The sequence below is a fragment of the Fulmarus glacialis genome, unplaced genomic scaffold (assembly GCF_000690835.1).
Source record: "Fulmarus glacialis isolate BGI_N327 unplaced genomic scaffold, ASM69083v1 scaffold10844, whole genome shotgun sequence".
Classification (NCBI taxonomy): domain Eukaryota; kingdom Metazoa; phylum Chordata; class Aves; order Procellariiformes; family Procellariidae; genus Fulmarus; species Fulmarus glacialis.
Genome location: NW_009207425.1, coordinates 26,102 through 45,266, shown reverse-complemented (window position 1 = coordinate 45,266; position 19,165 = coordinate 26,102). Strand labels below are relative to the sequence as shown.

Genomic DNA, 19,165 nt, shown 5'->3' with positions numbered 1-19,165 from the left:
GCACTGTCCTGTTTCATGTACAGTCACTTCAGATTATTAAGAGGCCTAGGGAGAAAAGGTGGTGATTTCTGCATGAAGAGATACTCTTTGCTTAAGAGCAAATTTTGTATTACAGCGCCGGCTTGGAGATGCTGCAAAGAAAGCAATCAGCAAGCTGCAAGTCAGAACAATCAGGAAAGGTGATAAGGTAATTTTTCAAATTGCTCATTACCAAATGAAACTCTGTACTGAGGATTCCTTCAGACCACTGGGACAATGAGGCAGAACAGAAATGGCAATTGCTTATTTAGCTACTATGTGTCCTTCAGGCTGGGAGGAATACTGGTAAGCAATTTACAGATGGAATGGAGTAGAGAGAGAAGAAGGTGAGTCTGTGAAAATGCAGAAAATCCTGAAAGTTAAAACATGCTAACTAAATCTGCATGCTTCCCAGGGCAAGTTTTTAACTGGAAACATGTTGGAAAATCTGACTTGCTTGTCTTGAAATGCATTATTGGATTTGCAGCATGCATCAGTGACTGTTTTATTTTGTCACATAGGCTCTTGTATGAAGAGATTAGCTGACAAAATCAAAAAATGAAAATGATGAATGTTCTCTTTCCTATAGGAAACTGAGCCAGACTTTGATAACTGTGCTGTTTGTATTGAAGGCTACAAGCCCAATGATGTTGTCAGAATTTTGCCTTGCAGGTAAGTTAAAGGTTGAAGGTTCTTTTAGCTCTGATAGTCTCTCTACTTCAAGACAGGCTCTGTTCTCACAGTATCACACTGATGAGATTACCTGAGAGCTTGGGGAGGAAAGGGTGAGTTTATCATTTTTATTTATTCAAAATCTGTTCTTTAAAGATATCTGAAATGCCTCTCTATTCGACTTGAAGTAAAAGTAGTATTAACGGTGGTGAGAACCTGAGTTTAGCATGATAGTCAGATATTTTGTCTGATCTGGACCTATTACAAAGTCTTCAGTAGGATTTTTAAACTAAACGTTTTGATTCCTTTATTTTGCTCACTGGTTTTATATCAGTCTAGAATAACTCCGTTAGAAGAATTTGCCCCTGGCTTCAAGGCGTGCCCTGGGCACAGCAGCCAGGGATAGAGCAGGCTCCTGCTCCCCATGGAGCCACTTCTTTTGCTGTCTAGGCGCTGAGAAAGGGATGACTTCTATCAAAAAAAACCCCAGCCATAAAAGGAGATATGCTGAGTAGAAACAGTAAAGCAAAAAGGGAATGTGACAAAGACCACATTATCTATTGCTGCCATGAAAATATTCTCAGGCATGTGGGACATGTAGGTGACAAGAAGAGCTTTTGGGCTTGTTCTTTCTCTTTTCTTCTCCCCATGTGAACGTGCCCTGTGCAGCACATACGCTTGCAGCGATGTGACACAGGAGCGCAGCCTCTTGCCACCCGTAACAGCTGTATTCATCTCTCTGTGCCATTATATTGTCATCTGTGAAGTGTTAGCTAATGAAGGATTTCTCTAAGGAAATCAATTAGGAAATTTCCTAGGAACAGTGGTTCCCCTAGGAGAGCAAGAGCAAGAGCAAGTGTTTGATTTCCCTAGAAATAGGAATCCAAGTGTTGCACATAGAGAGCAGAGTTTTTTTTTTTTTATATAGAGTTTCTTTCTTCTCCTGCAGACATGTTCACTGGCTTGAGAAACTGAAATATTTGTTTCTTATGCTGCTATGTTGTTCCCTAGTAGATATTTGAATGTTACAATCTGTCCATTTTTGTTCGTTCATGTGACTCATTAAATCTGTTTACTGCCATCACTAAATGGCAAACAAAAAGCAACAGATTAATCATAAATTTGACCTACTGTAAATCCCCCACAATGACAAATTGCATGTGAACTCTTTTTTTTTCTATGAACAGACGCAAACGCATCACATCATGAAGCAGAAATACAGAAGAATGATAGATTAGCAGAAAATGAGGACCTTGGTTTGACATCAAGCCTGTTTTTACAGAAGCATAATAAAGCATGGAAATTTTGCATGATAGAGACAGGCAGTTTTTGGAGGTAGTTATACAACAGCAACAAACGTGTCTAAGCTCTAGCTTTCACTTGTGTCTCGCCTCATAATTCAGTGAGGCTCCAGTCAGACTTTGTCATCCACAGTGTTGAGTCAAGCAGGGTGAATAGGAAACACATAGTTAACAGGTGATGTTCAGTTCTTGGCTGACTTAAAAGGTCGCCTAGAAAATGACTCACGCTAAAAGGTTAGCAGCAGCAGAACTGTCTTGTAAAATACTCACAGTTTGAGCCTCAGCAGTTTTGAATTATAAAAACTCAAAGATCTTTCTCAAGCAGCTGCTTCACAAACCCTGGCTTTCCTGCTACACAAATTGTGAGGGCAGTATTTTACACATTCACATGGGTTTGGACTTCCAAAACAGGAAATGGTAGTCATGATTTTTTCTGCTTTTGCCAGTCTCGTCTCCTCATCCAAAAAAAAAAAAAAAAAAAAAAGTGAATTAATTTCTGTCTCTGTTAAGTGAGTAGGAGAGTGTTATATCTTGATAAAGACCTACAGACCCTGTAGGTTTCTTCCTCCAGCATCTTCAGTTAAACTGTGTGCAGTTTCTAGCATGGGAACCTCGTTATACTGCTGTTGAATAAGAGGCTGGCATTTCACCAACCCTTACAGAAGCCAGCACCATATGACACCAGTGCTGGCTGACCTTAGTGTTTCTATCCAGGAGGTAGAACTTTTTACCTACAAAGCCAAATACACCCCAAGAGCTGCACACAAAAGATGCTGCTTGGTACTGCAGGCAGTACTGGGAAAACCACTGCTAGCAGGCACACTCTGTATAAAGCCCTGTATATCTTGAGATTTCTTTTTAAGGCTGGTGGAGCCTGAATCTCCTAAGAAATTGGCAGCAAAAATCCACCAGCCAATATTGCAATGGATGAGCTCTGAAGTCATATAGATACATGTTTACTAGGACTTACGGTGTTTCCCCAAATGTCCTCTCTTTTCTGTTGGCAGAGAGCAGGCACTGGGATAGCCTGTTGTTACATATCCCGCTCTGGGGAGCTAGGAGGAGAATTCCAGTTAACTTGTCCTCTTTAGCCAGCTCCCACAACTGACTGTATTAATAAACTTCACTCTATAGAACGTATTAAATAAATAAGGACTGACACTTGGTTACAAAAAGTGTTGGCTTGCAGCTGGTTTTATGTTTAATGGTAGCAAGCATCGCTGAAGTTATCTTTGAGGGCATTGACACAACATCAAATGTAACCAAGTTCATTGTTCCCAGAGTGACATCTCTTGTCATAGCCCTAGTTCCTTCTGCTTGTCCTCCATCTCTAGCTTCAAAACGCCTTTGTCTTTTCTGCTCTGGCTTTGGAGAAGTTACTGGTGCTGCTGCTCCCAGTATGTGCCTTTTACTAAACTTTTACTAACTTTACTAAACTTCTACAGAGGCAAGACAATTCTTTCAACCTCATCTCTACTGAGTTCTTCATAAGCTCTTTTTTTGGTTGTTTCATTTCTGTCACCAATAAACGTGCTTTCTGACCCTGTTCCAGCTCGTTCCCTTCCCCTGAACCTTCACTCCATGAACAACTGTGATTTCAGAGACTGCTTCACTCCTCCTTTCTCTTTTTAGTAGCTTCCTGTGAAAATTTTCATCACATACATTCTTCCCTTTGATTCCTTCCTCTCATTTACCTTCATCATCATCATCTTTTGTCCTTCCTTCTTCCTCAAAAATAAGCAAATAATACCGTACATGCACCCCCAAAAGCCCAAACCTTCTCGTTGGATACTACAGTGCTGCTCTGTCTCTCACCAAAACCCTTCTCAATCCTCTGCTTCAGCCCTGTGTCTAATCCAGGCAACTGATGATCTTACTCAGGGTGCCTAGGGATGTACCTCTCTTTCGGCTTTTGCCTCCTTTTCTCTGCTTACGCTTTTCTTCTGAGAAAAATTATGACTGGTAGGTTTGTTTGTGTGCAGTTTGGAGTACAAGTAGAAGGTGGAAGGAGAACAGTTTCCCTTAACCTGGAAAAAAAGCTTCACAAAATTGTCGGGAAGCTGAAAGCTTTGCAATAGTTTTACAACAATCAAATTATTATTATAATTTTGGGCTGAGCCTGAAATGAAATTTTTTTCTTTTATGATTAAAATTGCAGCTTTAAAGAAAATTTAAATACATTTCAGACAAAAGTAACCTCCAGTTAAAAAATATGAAGTGCCATTTAGATAATAGTAAATGAAATGCTCTGGGATTTTGAGGTTCTTTTTCTTTCTTTGTGCTCTGTGAGCTTTACACAGCCGCGTGCAGTCGCAGAGTCGCAGAAGAGTGCAGGAGGGGTCCCAGGAGGCCACCACCTCTGGAACGGCACAGGGGCACTGGCCGTGCACGTGTCATTCTTGGGAGTTTTTTCCAACACACTCTGCAGTCTCCCGGGATGAAGGCTCTGCAAATTCCCCTGATAATTTATTGCAGTGCTTCACTACCCTGACTGTGGTGAAGCTTTTCCTATTGTGTAACCTGGATCTCACTTGCTGCAGTTTAAACACATCATTGTGTCTCTTATCCCTAGGAGAGGTGAAGAACAGTTGTTTCCTTTCTCCTTATGGAAGCCTTTGTTTTGTATGAGGATTGTAACGACATCTCTTCTCCTCTCACCTTCCTCTCTCTCAACTAATCAATTACAGTTCTTTTGAGAAACTTTTCAACCCATCCAAATCAACATAGTTTTGCAACGCATGTGGTTGCACACAACAGAAAAAAAACACATTTTTTTCTAGCTCTGACTTTGATTATCAAAGCCACGTCCCGAGCCCGTGCTTGAAACATCTCTCTTACTGTCTCCCTGTGTGGGTCATTACTTCTGAACTCATCCATGATGCCTCTACCCACTCCTTCCTTTTAAAACTTGCATCAGTCAGAACTACAGAGGGAGAGGGATTTTTGTTGCAGTTGATCTTTTTACATCTTTGTCTTACCGTGTGACAGTGAAATATTGCAGTTGCTCTCTCATCTTCCTTTGTGCTGACCCTTATTTTGCCTGAATTTGGATGATAAACTTATCAGGACATCAAACAATTCACAATTTGTTGAAAGCCATAAGCATGTATATAGTGCTGTAGCTAATAATGCATAAAATAAACTTTCAAATCCAAGTCTGCAAAGCCTGCCACCTCACTTCTCTGCACAAATGTTTACGTGTTCAAAAATAGATACTATGAGAGCTGTAATTATATAATGTTTATATATGTTTATAATGTATATAATTATATACAAAAATTTAAAAATTCAAATCTTTATCTGATTTTCAGTAACATTCTGATTTTCAATAACATTCCATTTTTCTGTAGATTTCTGTCAAATAATCAAGTTCCTTCTGTTGTACCTATTAAATCTGAAATTAATAGAGCCATAATACACTGTGCAAATTTAGTATTGAGAAGTGCAAAGTGACATGATCTGTCAGGTATTTAAGTTACTCGGCATTGGTAGGATTTCTTTTAGAATATTGTTTTGTGAAGCCAACTTTAGGAACACTAAAATTCAGTTTCTGAAGTCTTTTAAGGCATGAAAGTTCCAAGCTTTTGGTGATTAACAAACATTATGAAATGCTGTAGTGTGAACCACAGCTTGACTGAGGCTTGCAAATCTTGAACTTGAAAACAAAAGGAGACTTTCTAGTCTATGGTAAAATGACTTGATAGAAGTTACATATTTTTTTATCCGAAACAGATTTTGGAAATCTGGTTTTTTTAAGAGAATAATAAATATCTCAGCTTTTGTAAATGTACTGATTATTTTGGCACAAATATGCTTCAGATGTTTGCAGTTAAACACACTTGTTTATGAATTTGAGTGTATAATTAAAGAAAACAAATCACTATCAAGAATTTCATAGTTATTTCAAATAGCCGAAAAGCAAGACATTGATTTTTCAGTACCCTCCGTGAATTAACACACCCAAGGAATTCTGTTGGTTAGACTTCTAAATGTAAAATTACACATGCCTGAGGACTGTATCTTTATGCTTTCACCTATTCAGAATGCTTACCTGATGATGTGCTGAATATGTCCCTCCTCAGATAAAAGGAAGGGAGAGTTATGTAGGACAAAGACTGAAATTTGGTGCATTGTGTTTTTACCCAGTAAAGGAAGTGTTGTTTGGAAGGAGGGTTGTAAACTTTAGTAGGCTTAGTGAAGTAGTGGTTTAAACTTCAAGTATCACGATACTTCATTTGTGTGAATCATGTTGACATACAGGATCAGATGAGGTTTGACAAAGTTTGGTATTGCAGCCAACTGATATAATTAGACTGGGTCGAACTTCCAAGAACAGATTTGCCCTTTCCCATAGTTGTGTGAAGTCAGACCAAGCACAGGAATGTGATAATTTGCCATGTAGCTTTGTTTCACAAAGGACCCGTTTCTTCTAGAAGTAGCGAGAAAAAACATCGCAGTGAAAAGGATGAGATTCTGAGATTTCAGGCAGTTTTGGCTTTGAATTTCTAGTGTTATTTAGAACTGAAGCCAGCTGGTAAGCCAGCCAGCTAGTAAACCAGCCAGCTAGTATGTGGGCCGATATCATGTTAGTAAGAGCCAGGGTTGCAAATCGATATTGGTCAAAGTGCACCTTAATATCTTCCATGACGTTGAAAAGACGTGTGTATCTTGTTGTGTGAGAGAGGCCACGACACAATACAGCAGCAGACCCATTCAGCTGAATACGTACCACTTAAATATTTAAAATTATTTTGGTGCGTTAAGTGATTCTGGCTTTCTCAGAGATTGCATTTCCTCGTGGAGGCTGGTATGTGCCCCGCTCCGGAGCCTTGGGCAGCTGTGAGCTGTGTCCACCTGCGGTTACCTGCTGGGTTTGTATGGCTGTGCTGTACGAGCGATGCACATGGGGCAGTGACGGCACAGGGAAACACAGGCTGGGGACTGCTCAAATGTGAAAGTTCAAGCAGACTTAAACATGACTTTCAGGCTCTGCCAAGTAAAATGTGGGACACCGGTTGCAAGCCTTAGGAAGGAAATTTGGAGCTGGTCTATGTGGTGTTTTAAAACAAGCAAATTAGTCTTAGTTTGCACCTTTTGGAGCAAGACTGTGTATGTATATCGAGCCTCATATTTCAGAATAAAATACCCTCTTTCAATTTTGCTTAAGTTATTCTTAAGTTATATTAGGTAGTTGGACTAGGGCCCCTTCCAACTGAACTGTTCTATTCTATTCAATTAATGGATTAAAAAAGATTTTCAGGAAGGCAAGTCAATTTTCAGTTTCCTACATGGCAGTGTAATTTCTGAAGCTATGTGCATGGTAGGAAACTTTCCTCCTTTTCTTCAGAAGGAGGGTGGCTGAACAAACTTCACTGCCTTGGGCCGAGTCCCAACTTTTCTACTTGGCCTACTCAGCAGTGTTTCTTAAACCCCGAGCCTCACCTTCCTGCGTTTTATAACATTTGTTCTCTATAACCACAGGGTAACAGAATATACTCGCAAGAGAAAATACAATCTGTCAGTCAGGTACACGCACTAAATATCTCTATATTCAATCTCAGTTTGTGTCAGGCAAAGCTAGACAAGAAGCTTGCAGTTCCTCCACCTGGATAATGTCTAAGAAAAGTCGCCCCCAGCAGCCACAGGGCTCGGGTAGTTGCTTAGTGGTCACTTCAGACTGAGCACAGGATTAGCAACAACCCCTTCAGGGCTGGAATTGTTTAGGAGCTCACTCTGATGGACAACTTCTGAAGAGCAGGAAAGCCAGGGAGAATGTTTTAAACAGCATCATCCTGTTTTTTCTGTGTAAATGAAAAGTAGCTTTTTTTTTTTAAATTCACTTTATTTCCTTATGCCTGTATCCTAAAAAATACCAGACCCCTGATGGCTTCACATTTAAATTATGTGTAATCAGGTTTGTCTGTAGAACCATCAAGAAATATTAATGTGATTTTTACCTTTACCAGCAAGCAGGTTTTGTTTACTGACAGCCTTTAACATTTTAAGAATATGGGTTTTGCTCATGCATTTTCTGTAATTTTCCTAATTCTCTAATTATGTACATGTCTGCTTTTCCAAACTCAGTTGAGCAACATTGTGCACATGTGCTTGAGATGCTGCAGCCATAATTTTAGTCTTGTGTGCATAGGATATAGTTTTGCCAAGTATAGTCCTTGCAGAGGTCACAAACCACACCATTTGAAATACTCTCACTTTACTGAATTCGGAAGATAAGTCTGGTACTAAGTGGTAAATTGTGCTGTGGTGGATTTGAATTAAAATATCCTGGTTTTCATTGCAGGCATCTTTTCCACAAGTCCTGTGTAGACCCGTGGCTGCTAGACCATCGTACCTGCCCGATGTGTAAAATGAATATTCTAAAAGCTCTAGGGATCCCGGTAAGCACGTCGCAGAGCAGCTGGTCGGGGCAGAAGGGAAACACCGGCTACTTGGGTATATCCCTAGCCCTTTGCCTGTCTGTTCCCATCCTACTCTTCTTGCTATGTTATTGATTTATTAATTGATTTATTAAGGGGAGTACAAGCTGAAATGTCTGACTCTACCTCTCTCCTGCACCCCACTTTTATTAGCAAGGGAGAGTGTGTCTGTGGGGGTTGGCTGGGTGTTGGGATTTGTGTGTCTGTGGTTGCCTGCTTTCTGGAGCAGAGGATTGTTTACTGGTGGTTTGGTGGATTTATAGATTCTTTCACATAGCTTTTCTTTGTGTTTTAAATCAGGACTGGACTTATTTTTTTAATCATGCTCTCAGTTTAAATCTCAAAGCAGAAGGTCTACAAATAAAATTTTCCCTGCTATACTAGTTGAGGACAACTAATTGCTCGTTCTGGGGAGCCAAATCTTTTTTCTGTCAGATTTCTCTTAAAGTCTATCTGTAGCAAGCTCTGTACTCCTAATTCCAATTAGGGAGCATTTCTCCCAGTAACTAAGCATGTGGCAGACTGCATGACATCCAAGAAATTGTTAAGCTCTTTGTTATTTGGAACATTCAGATGTGGTTAGAAGCTGCCAAAGCAATTGATCTTTTTAGGTTGCATGTTTACATTCAGATAGTGCATGTCCTGTCTGCCATACAGTTTCCTAACTGCAGCTATCACAGAGATCAGGGGCTTCACCAGGAAGAAGTGAGTCACTTTCTCACACCGTGCGAGGCTTGCCACGTGATAGTGAAGTTCAATACTGAAACACCACCGGCTGATGCGTTAACAGGTGCTGTAAATACCCTCCCCAGTTACAGATAGTGACATGCCAGCTCACGTATGGAAGAGCTATATAAAGTAAGATAGCTCATGTGAACATGTTAGGGGAGCTGATGCAGCCATTCCCCGAGAGTTCATTTTCATGGAGACTAGGAAGCCAAGCAGGTTGCTGCAGAAGAGGTTCCACAGCAAGTGATGAAGTATGTTTTACTGAAGTAGGCAGATATGTTAATCAACCTAATATAATCCAAGCTAAAAACTTGCACTGGGGAAAATGAAGTAGAGCATTGTAGTTAGGGTAACGCCATTACAGTTGGGCTACTTTTTCTGCTAAGCTTGTATATTGTCTTTAGAATATTAAAAGATGATACAACTGTTAAATCAGTATTTGAGATGTGAGGAAAGGCCGGAATGAAGGCTGGCTCTGCCATTCAGCATCTCTGCGCCTAGGCTTAAATACAAAAATTTTTCCCCAGGTTCCATGTCTCAGTTCACAGGCCTGCCAGTGTGCAGCTACCCAGGATTTTGACACCTCTCTCCGTACCCAGTATATTGTTCCATGGCTTTCTTCTGCATCATGCAGGACCACACGATTTCTGCTCTCACACTGGTCCATTCACATTTTTGCCCAAGCATTTCATTAACATGCTCTTCATCCAGCTTCATAATCAGGGGATATAGACAAATCAGACCTCCGCTTTTTGGAGGCCTGCGGTGAGATGTTAAGGTCTTTCCAGAAGGTTTAGTACTGTTAGTATTTACATCCCCAATACGGTTCTCACCGATTTCACTGAGAGCTGCTGAAGGCTAAGCCTGTCCGCAGGCTGTCTGAGGCTGGGTACATTGAGAGGAAGGGAAAACATGCCCAGAGGCCATGTGTAAAAGTTTTGGTTTACATGACTGGCTTTTACTACATATGAACAGCTCTGTAGTGGCAGGTATAGAACCTAATTACCAGGAATAATTAAAAGTGCCATTCCATTTCCTCAGCCATCATTTCTCTTCCCACAGCTCCCTGTCTCGTTCTCTCTGTTCCATGTAGCAGAAGGGGGATCCATCCTGCTCCCCTCACTGAGAGCTTTCCACATGGAGCTTCTGTAGAAATAATTGTACTGGGCATGTAATTAAAGATACTGCTGTAACCAACATAAACAACTGGGTCAAATTCAGATTTCAGAATCAGCCTTAGTGCTGGTCTGTCTTAACACTAAAAATCAAGAGCTTGGATGTTAATGTTCCACTAGGAAAGTTTGTTTAGAGGATTTTATTGTATGAATTTCTGTAAAAATTTCCCTAGGTTGTTCTAAGACAGCAAACTGAAAACAGACCGCTCCGTCATTTGGAGGAACATACTGGCTCCCACCTGCGTGGATCATCGGTTAGGTTCATGAAGGGAGAGCTGCATGCTAGAGTCTTACCCCTCGAGGTGACTTACTGTAGGAGCTGTTGTCCGTGGGAACAGGGAGCAGATGGTAGCCTTCGTGTCAGGGGTTTCATCTGGCTGACAGCAAAGGAAGTGGGAGTCTGAGAGCGTCTGGTAGCTTGGGGGTTAAAAATTCCTACACTGCTATCAGTTGTTCCTCTTCCTCTGTTTTCTCTACATTCTCTTTCTAAAATATGCCTCAACTCCTGCTTCTCCCTCTCCTACCTCGTGCCCTTTCCTGCTTCTCCTCTGCATAACCCCTCCTGCCCTTCCTTTTGAGCTCCTGCCCTGGTATCACTGCTGGTGCTCCCAGCTCGGCTTGCAGGACCTGTTCTCCACCCACACAGAAATTGTGCATCCTCACCCTTCTCGCTGCCTGCCACCCTTCTCGAGGGCAGCCCGGGGTGGGCATCAGTCCTGTGGGGTGCTTTCTGGTGCCACCCTAAGCTTGCAGGCACCATGCAAAGCCCTCTTCTCTTTGGAGGGTGTAGTTGTCGGTCCCAAATAAGCCACCAGTCTCTATCAGTACACGTGAACTGATATTTTCAGAGGCTCATAACTTAGCCAGATGTCAGTAGGCTGTTGTGGGAAAGGACATTTCCCTGGCAGAAGCTGTAAAGCTCTAGGGCTTCTCAGTGAGAGGTGGCAAACATTTCTGTAGAGTGGATAAAGCAAAATGCCATTCCCTAACCACATTCTTGAGTCTTGCTGAGCCATCTTAGCTGAAATTTCCACACACAGAAAAGCAGCCTTAGGCAGGCAGCAGTCTCTGATAGGACCCTTGAGCCAAATTTACCGAAGTCCTTTTGCAGGCTTTTACAATGGGAGGAATGAGGAAATTTTACCATAGGCAGGGCTAAAATGTCTTTTTTCCTGCCAGCTGCATGTTTGTCCTATGGTTGTTATTAAAGAGCTGGCTTGTGTGACTGTGGGTATATTGTGCTTCATTTAGCAGGAAGACTCAGGATTTTCCAGGAAATGATTGGTTAAAACCCAAATATCTAAATGCTTCAATTCAGTTCACATCTAAACTCTCCATTTACTTTGTAACAGACACTTCAAATACTACGTGCCCTAAAACCAGATTCCCCAGGCTGCCGTGAGGCACCAAAATGACTGCACTCATTTTCACGGTAGCTGAGCATCCTAGCATCTCCGCTTTTCACCATGGCTCTCTACAGCTCCAGAGGATTATTAACTAACTAACTATCAGCAAACGGTTGGCGTAACCTTTTCCACTGTCTCTTTGCTGGTGAATCCAGCTCATACTATACCTCTTTTGGCTGTAATATTTGAAGTGAATTATCAGTGAAAGTGCCTTTCACTTTCAGAGAGCTACATTGTTACTGGGATGATCATGTCACATAAAATAGTTTCCCTCTGCTTCTCCCCCTTTTCTGCAGATATCTGCTGGATATGCAGACAGCTGCATTTTTGGCAGTAGACTGGATGACTTGAAGCTATTCACTAAGAGCCTTAGCCAAGCCCTCAGAAGTCAATACAAAGCCTTCCCTTGACTTTAGTGGAATTGTGCCCTCAAAGCACTTACATGCGGGGAATGAGTGAAACCAATATAATTAAACTTAGAAAATGTATCTGGGTCACTCTGACAGCAAAAGCCATAATGTATTTTTTTCGATCAGTATTTCATATCATTAGTTTTATAGTATGCTGCTTAGTTTGGGGTATTTTTTCCAACTAAAATGATTCAGGAGTAAAGGGATTAATTATATCGAGCAATGCTATTTTTGCATCTTTAATGTTTGGTTTGGCTTTCAATTATAACCCCCAGTTTTTAAAGGTTTAAAAGTTAGTGATAAAACCCCATTCTAGGAATAACTAGAATTAGAGCAAAGGACAGACAACTGATCCCCTGAAAAAAAAATTTGAAATAGTTTTTCCTAGAGTAGAAAAGAAAAAATTGGCCTTTTTTTTCTTCAAGATACACTGGCATCAAAGCCAAATTTAAGTTAAAAATTAAATTCTGAAAGCATTTGTTGTAACAGCTAAGGGTGAGGGATTTTGAAAGAGTGATAGATCTAAGGAATAATTTTGTATCCAAGTCCTAATATGATAAGATAAATGATTGGTATTTCACTTAGAAAAGTCCAGTTTCAATGGGTTTCATTAAAATCTGGTGTAGCTGAATGTGCCTTTATCCCAGTTCTGAGGAGCCCTCGTTGCTTGTGGATTAGACTGGAGCCAGACAATGACAATTCTGATTTTTATCCCAAACTTCAGTTTGTGGATACAAGTCACCTGAGGATTGTTTAAAATGCCTACCGTTTTCATTAGGAACATTTGTGAAAAAATATTTATGAGGTGGCAACAATCAGACAGGGAACATATGGGAAAAGAGAAAACATGCTAAGTTCCTGGTTCTGCAAAAAATGTAAACATATGGTAACCTTCTATGCCTGAGTTCAAAGGGATTACTCTTGCGCTTAAAGCTAAGCCTCTGTTTAATTCTTTGCTGTATCATATTTTGCTTAGTTTCTAGGTGCCTGCTGTTGGAGATAGGGAGGTAGTGAGATTTTCAAAAATGCCTTAGCAAGTGAGACAACTAAACATAGCAAAAATCAGATCCACAGAGCAGAGTACATCTCCTCTGACTTTAGCCATCCAGATGTTGGATTTCCAGTCTAGCAGCTTAAGCCCCATCTCTCCTTAATGCTGAGCAGTGCGAAGGCAGAGGGGGCAATTCATACCACTTACCTTAGGGTGGGATGAATCACACAGAAAAATCGTCTCAAACCATTGAAATTAGAGGAAACCTAAGTGACTGATCCCGATTAGCTGTCTGACTCCTGGATGATAAAGATAAATGGTAACAACTGAACAACTGAACTGTACGTTTCCTAACTTAACCAGGTATCTATGTAATTGCAGCTCAACTTTGCTATGTCCCTCTGTCATTTTGGAAGCTTTGCACTCTGACACACAGAATCCTCATTTCTGAATTAGCCTTGCTTTTGTTACAATATGTTAAAACTTCAAAACCCAGTTCTTGAAATAGTTATGCAAACAATTGTTCTTCCTGCCTTGGGGAGAACTAGATCTGGTTCTATGGGCAAATAGCACCAGAATCTGTTTCCTCTTAGAGGAAAAAGAGCTTTTTTACTCATATGTTTGTCACCAATGTTTATGGGGAGCTTCATAGAAATCACTGCTGTATGAATGGGAGCATCAGGCTTATAACAGGCCCAGAGAAATCAAGGCTAGAAACTAGTCTGACTGTTTTAAGTGCCTAGTTTGGACATAGTGTCTCTGGACAAACAATCCTCTTTGTCACCCAGTGCCCACTTGAAGTCTCAGTGCCCTTTGTGAACAGGCACTCAATGCTAAAGATACTGTGCAAGAAGTGGGCACCACAACCCCCTTTCATTGCTTCCCTACAAGGTCAATGGAAAGGCAGACACCTGACTTGAAGAGCTTGGCTCATTCTGGAGGTGTTGGTGCATTCACTATGTAACTGCAAGAGAGAAGTGTCTAAATTCCCCAGAACTGGGTTTCATCCTTGGTCTCTCTGAATCACAAAGCAAGGAAGGCTATGGATCGAATAATACTCTTCAAATTCCCATTATTGCTTGTTTGTTTCTTTTCTCATAATTTTATTTTGTACGAAATATAGCATTAGTAAAGGAAAAGATCTTTTGATGTTAAAAGACTTGTCTTATAAACAGCTTTAGTTTTCTATTTTTGCACCCCACACATAGATGCGCCCACAGGCACTTCGCTCAAATTCCTATTCCTGAAAGCTCTGATAGCAGCTCTATAAAATGAATATTTAGGGAAAAGATAATCGTTCCCTTTCAGCTACCGTCTCTGTTTATGTTTGTAATCTGACTCAGCAGTCTGCCTGTATTGAGCAGATCATATCAATAAGTAAGTTACTTTTTCAATGTATACTTTCCCAAAACCTTTAAAAAGTATAAACAAGAATATTTAGAGATTGTAGGTGACACAGTTTAATACTGAATATTTGCAATGCATACTTTGGGTCTCTCTTCCAACAAATTGTATTAAAAGGTTTTAAGTACATGAAAACAAACAAACTGTGCATGTTTATTCATCATATGTTGCCATTTTCAGTACTGAAAGAAAGTGAAAAACCCTGAAGAAGTGGGAACAGGTACATTAAATCTTTTCATCAGGTAAAAGCTCAAATTCCTTCTTTTTCTCCCCATTAGCCAAATGCAGATTGCATGGATGATATACCTCCAGACTTGGAAGCATCCATAGGAGGACCACCAACCAACCAGATAACGGGAGCCAGCGATATAACAGTGAACGAGAGCTCTGTAGCCCTGGATCCCCCGGTGCGGACTGTGGGAGTACTACAAGTCATCCAAGACATAGACTCCTTTCCCCAGGTTGGGGAGAGTAACTTCACAACAAGCAGTAAGTTCCTCTTTCTGGCAGAATTTGCACTGAAATAAATGTTTAGAAACCCAAATCACAAACTGATCTCTAGTGCGGGAAAAATGACCTTTGAGGGCTTTTTCGCTGGAGCAATGGCCTTACTTTAAGCCTAGCAGAAATCTACAGGGTAAGTAAATTTAAATATCATGTCATTGTGCTGTACTGCAAACAATTCCAGCCTGTGTGCACATCAGTGTGTTGAATATCAAACTCTAATTGGAGTCCCCTGCATGGACAGAACAAGCTATTTCAGTCAACGCCAAGCAATATAAACTTATGGTCATCTTCAGATATTGTTTATAGTAAGTGATCCCATTCACCATGATAACCCACCATGTATCACCTGGCTTCTTTGTGAAGCAGATTGGTGCGTGTCCCTTGGCCTACCTTTCCTCACTGGGCTACATGTTACCTCGTGGAAGTTATTCTTACCTGCATATCATAAAATAAATAGTAAACGCAGCAATCACTTTTACTGCCTTCGGACAAGAAAAAAAAAAAAAGTTGAATTCTGCTTTTGGGTTTCGTTTATCTTCTTACATCAACTTAAGCTCATCTGGTTATTTATTCATACTTGAACTTCTCATTTCAGAAGGATTGATGGTCAGAGTTCCTGTAGTTGAAAACCTGAGCGTAGTGAAATAACACTGCCAATTTGTACAAAAAAAGGAGAATTTTGCATGTTTTCAATGTGTTTAGTTTTCTCTTAAGGGGACCATTTGAACCAGTAACTCTCAAAATGTCTGCATGTCTCTCTGTTCCTAAAAACTATGCTCTTTGTTGAAAATCTACTTCTGACAGTTTAAAAAGAATGTTGTCAGCTGTTTTGAGTGAGGATTGTACTAGTCTAAAATGCTCATTTTTAGGTAAAATAGCAGATCAGTAGAAAATACATATCTGTTTGATACCAGTTTGTGTGTTAGTATTGACAAGACTATTGTAGAAAATCATCAGATATACTTGAAGGAAGGTAGAAGAATGTCGTAAAATACAGGTTTGTGTATGGAGTCAGCGTAGGTCCTGGAAAAATTATACATTTTCAACCATTTCTAGGTACTACTATGGGCCTGGGTGTGAAAAAGAAGGCAAGTAATAATACGATGTGTAAAAGGTAGGAGAAAGGTAAGGAACTAGGCTGAAATGATTTTACATTAGTCTCCTTACTCCATGGAGAGACTTGATAATCACATTTTCCCTCATACTGCAGCCAGTGTCGTGGCAGTGAAAATAACTTCTGGAAATGCTGGACTTGCGACCTTCGCCACAAGTGACTTTTTTAAGTGGATTTTTAAGTTCTCCCTTTGTACTCGTTTCAGGTGTGGTCCTTTTATGGTCTAAGTCCTGGATCCAGCAAGGGCTGAGGAGCAAGGTTGTAGCAGCAGCCTGTTAGCTGGTGGCATACTACTTTCTCAAGCCTCCTTGAGTGCTGGCAAGAGCTGTTCAAAACGAGATGTTATTTTGTTCCTTCCAGTAACTGTTTTTAAATGCATTTGGGACTGATTTAAACCATGAAGGAAAGATTTTACTTCAGGGTACCACAATGTAACTGAAGACTGGGCTAGACGCTGGTCTCAGCTGTACCCTCCTGGAGTGAGTAGCTCCTCTGGCAGATAATTATCCTTGTCCCAGTGTTCTTTACAAGATCCACTATTGAAGTTGAGAAGGAGGGCCGTGGTGTGCCCATTACACCCACAGCTGCATGGCACATGTTGTTCTTTACAAGATCCACTATTGAAGTTGGGAAGGAGGGCCGTGGTGTGCCCGTTACACCCACAGCTGCATGGCACATGCGGAGAAGAGCCAGCAGCCTGGTGCAAAGCCCAGCACTAGGGGTAGTCCACGCTTTCCATCCCAGGATCTTGGCACACCCAGAAGCAGTTCTTCTGGTTTTTCATCAGGGGTAACAATGGTGTTGAGGCAGCCAGGGAGCACAAGGGCTCAGTAACTCTCCAGCCGCTCTCTTCTCCTGCAGTTTTGTTTCCAGAGTCTGCAGAAGGATCAGTTTCAGTCCAAACACATTTGTTCTTCATTTTCCAAGAAGTGACTTGGGTGAAAAACTTGCTCTGAGCCAGCAGAGTACTGCAGGGCCTGCAGAGATGCTTTATTTTGTCTTGGTGCCCTCTGTTTTTCCCCTTACCTTTAATAACATTGAGCAATAGACACTAACGCTGGGCAATCCTGAGGGCTGACAGCAGAGCCCATGGACAAGGAACTCGCACTAAGACCAGTGGTCTGTCCAGGCATACAGGTAATGAAGCAGCAAACCATGGACCTTCAGGAGATATCCATCACCTGAAGAGGCTGGCCATGTGGTCTGGGGAAGGACTGTGAAAAGGGTTTTTTTCCTGGTTATTTGAGAGAGAGAGAGGGAGAAGAGGGCAGGGAGGGGAAACTGGCAGATGGCCTGAGCTCTGTGAAGGTTGTGAGCCTCACACTATCACAGGGGTGGCTGGGGACCCACTTCTAAAAACAAGACCTTTCCAGTTGTTTTGTGAGGAAAGAGGAGTCCTGAGAAAAGCTCAGAGGACCTTGGGAACTTCCAGACCTTGGTGTGTGCCTGTCTATGCTGCGCCTGTCACACACAGTCACTCAGGGAACTCTGGTTTAATGCTTGGTTAGCTGTTGTCACTCACCCATCATTGATATGTAGACATGAATCTTCATCTGGATTTCTCATCTCAAAAAAGTGGAATACAATACTTGAATATTAGTCAGTGGTAGGTGTACAAGTTTACATGCTGTCATCACCACATCCAAAGTGGTGCAATTTGCAGTAGTTCCCAGAAACAGAGCTGTTTGGTCCCTTTTTGCAGCAGAGCTGGAGCAAAGAAGTCGTCTTCAGTTGGGAGTTAGGGGCTGAGTTCCAGCGGCGATAGGAATTTGTCCCTCCACCTGCCTTATGTGGATTTGGAGTGTTCAGGCGCTCTGAAAGGTGGAACTTAGCATCTTAGGCAGCCTGAACTCTTAAGCCAGTGAAAGGGGAACATCCAGGACCACTGTATAGTTGTGGTATGAAACCAAATGCTAGCTAAATCAGAGGGTAACTGTAGGCTAAATGACTGGGTCATAGCTGTCATATAGATGGGGCTTTAAAGGCATTGTGTCTGTTTACTGTGCTCAGGCATTGTATTTCTCATTTCCAGAATCCTCATAGTTACACAACTGCAGAGCTTGCTGAGCATGCCCTTTCTGTGAACTAGCCTGCCTGGGAATTTGTAAGCGATGACGCTGATTGCTCCTAGGAATCTGTGCTGAAGTTGCTAGGTTCTGGCCTCTTTATATAGCATTAGCGACGGGAGCATACTCCAAGGCTGAATCTGTGCTAGAAGTTTTTCTTCCTCTTGTTATTGAATCTGTGCAGACTGCCTCCAGTGCAGTCTTGATGTGGCACCCTGTACCCAGCACCACGCGTCCTTGCATCCCTCCTTATTCCTGGCAAAGTTCAGTGGTCCGGGAGGTAGAGGACATGCCGCCTTCTTTCCACCCACTTCTGCAATACTTTTTGCTTAATTGGTGTTTCATCCTTTTTGTTTGTTGATTAATCATTCTGGTATTGTTGTCTTGTTTTGGGTTTAATTTCCCTTTCAGTGTTTCCAGTGAGTATTCAGAGCCAGAAGAGCTCCCACAGTGTGTCTGGAGGGAGGATATTTCCAGAGTACTGTTCACATCGGGTGAGATTCTGTCTCCATTGAAATCTGGTGGCAAAGCTCCCACCTACTTCAGTGGGGCCAGATTTTCATTTCTGGAACTCGGCCAGTGCTTTTCTTTTTATTTCTCTGTGTGTGCTCAGCAGACATTTCCTCTTCTCTCCCTCCCTTTTTCTCCCCATGCTCCTGAATAGATAATGTCTTCCATGGGACCCTTGGCGACGTAGTGTACTGTGAACATCTGGATGGGACTTCATTTGGGGGCCCATCCCTAGGGTTCCTTGCTAAAGCAAGCATCTCCTGTGTAGTAGCACTGATCATTTAAAAACGGACCAGCAGTTTCTCTCAGCTGGCTTCTGCCAAGATCCAAGCCTTCATCAAGTCCCTTGGGCATATCTACAGCCCAAAGTCTGTTCAGTATTTAGTCTTAGCGACTGTTTGCTCTCTGTGGTGGGATTTTGTGCA

The 19,165-nt window shown here is 41.6% G+C and overlaps 1 protein-coding gene across 1 annotated transcript in view; it reads left to right on the top strand.

The window, feature by feature from the left end:
- Positions 1 to 19,165, top strand: part of RNF150 (ring finger protein 150) — a 52,913-nt gene that overhangs the window by 11,508 nt on the left and 22,240 nt on the right. Inside the window, exons 3-6 of the mRNA XM_009576092.1 lie at positions 116 to 187; positions 608 to 690; positions 8,293 to 8,389; positions 14,822 to 15,032. Of these exons, the coding sequence (XP_009574387.1) occupies positions 116 to 187; positions 608 to 690; positions 8,293 to 8,389; positions 14,822 to 15,032 (463 nt within the window). The remainder of the gene's footprint in view (positions 1 to 115; positions 188 to 607; positions 691 to 8,292; positions 8,390 to 14,821; positions 15,033 to 19,165) is intronic.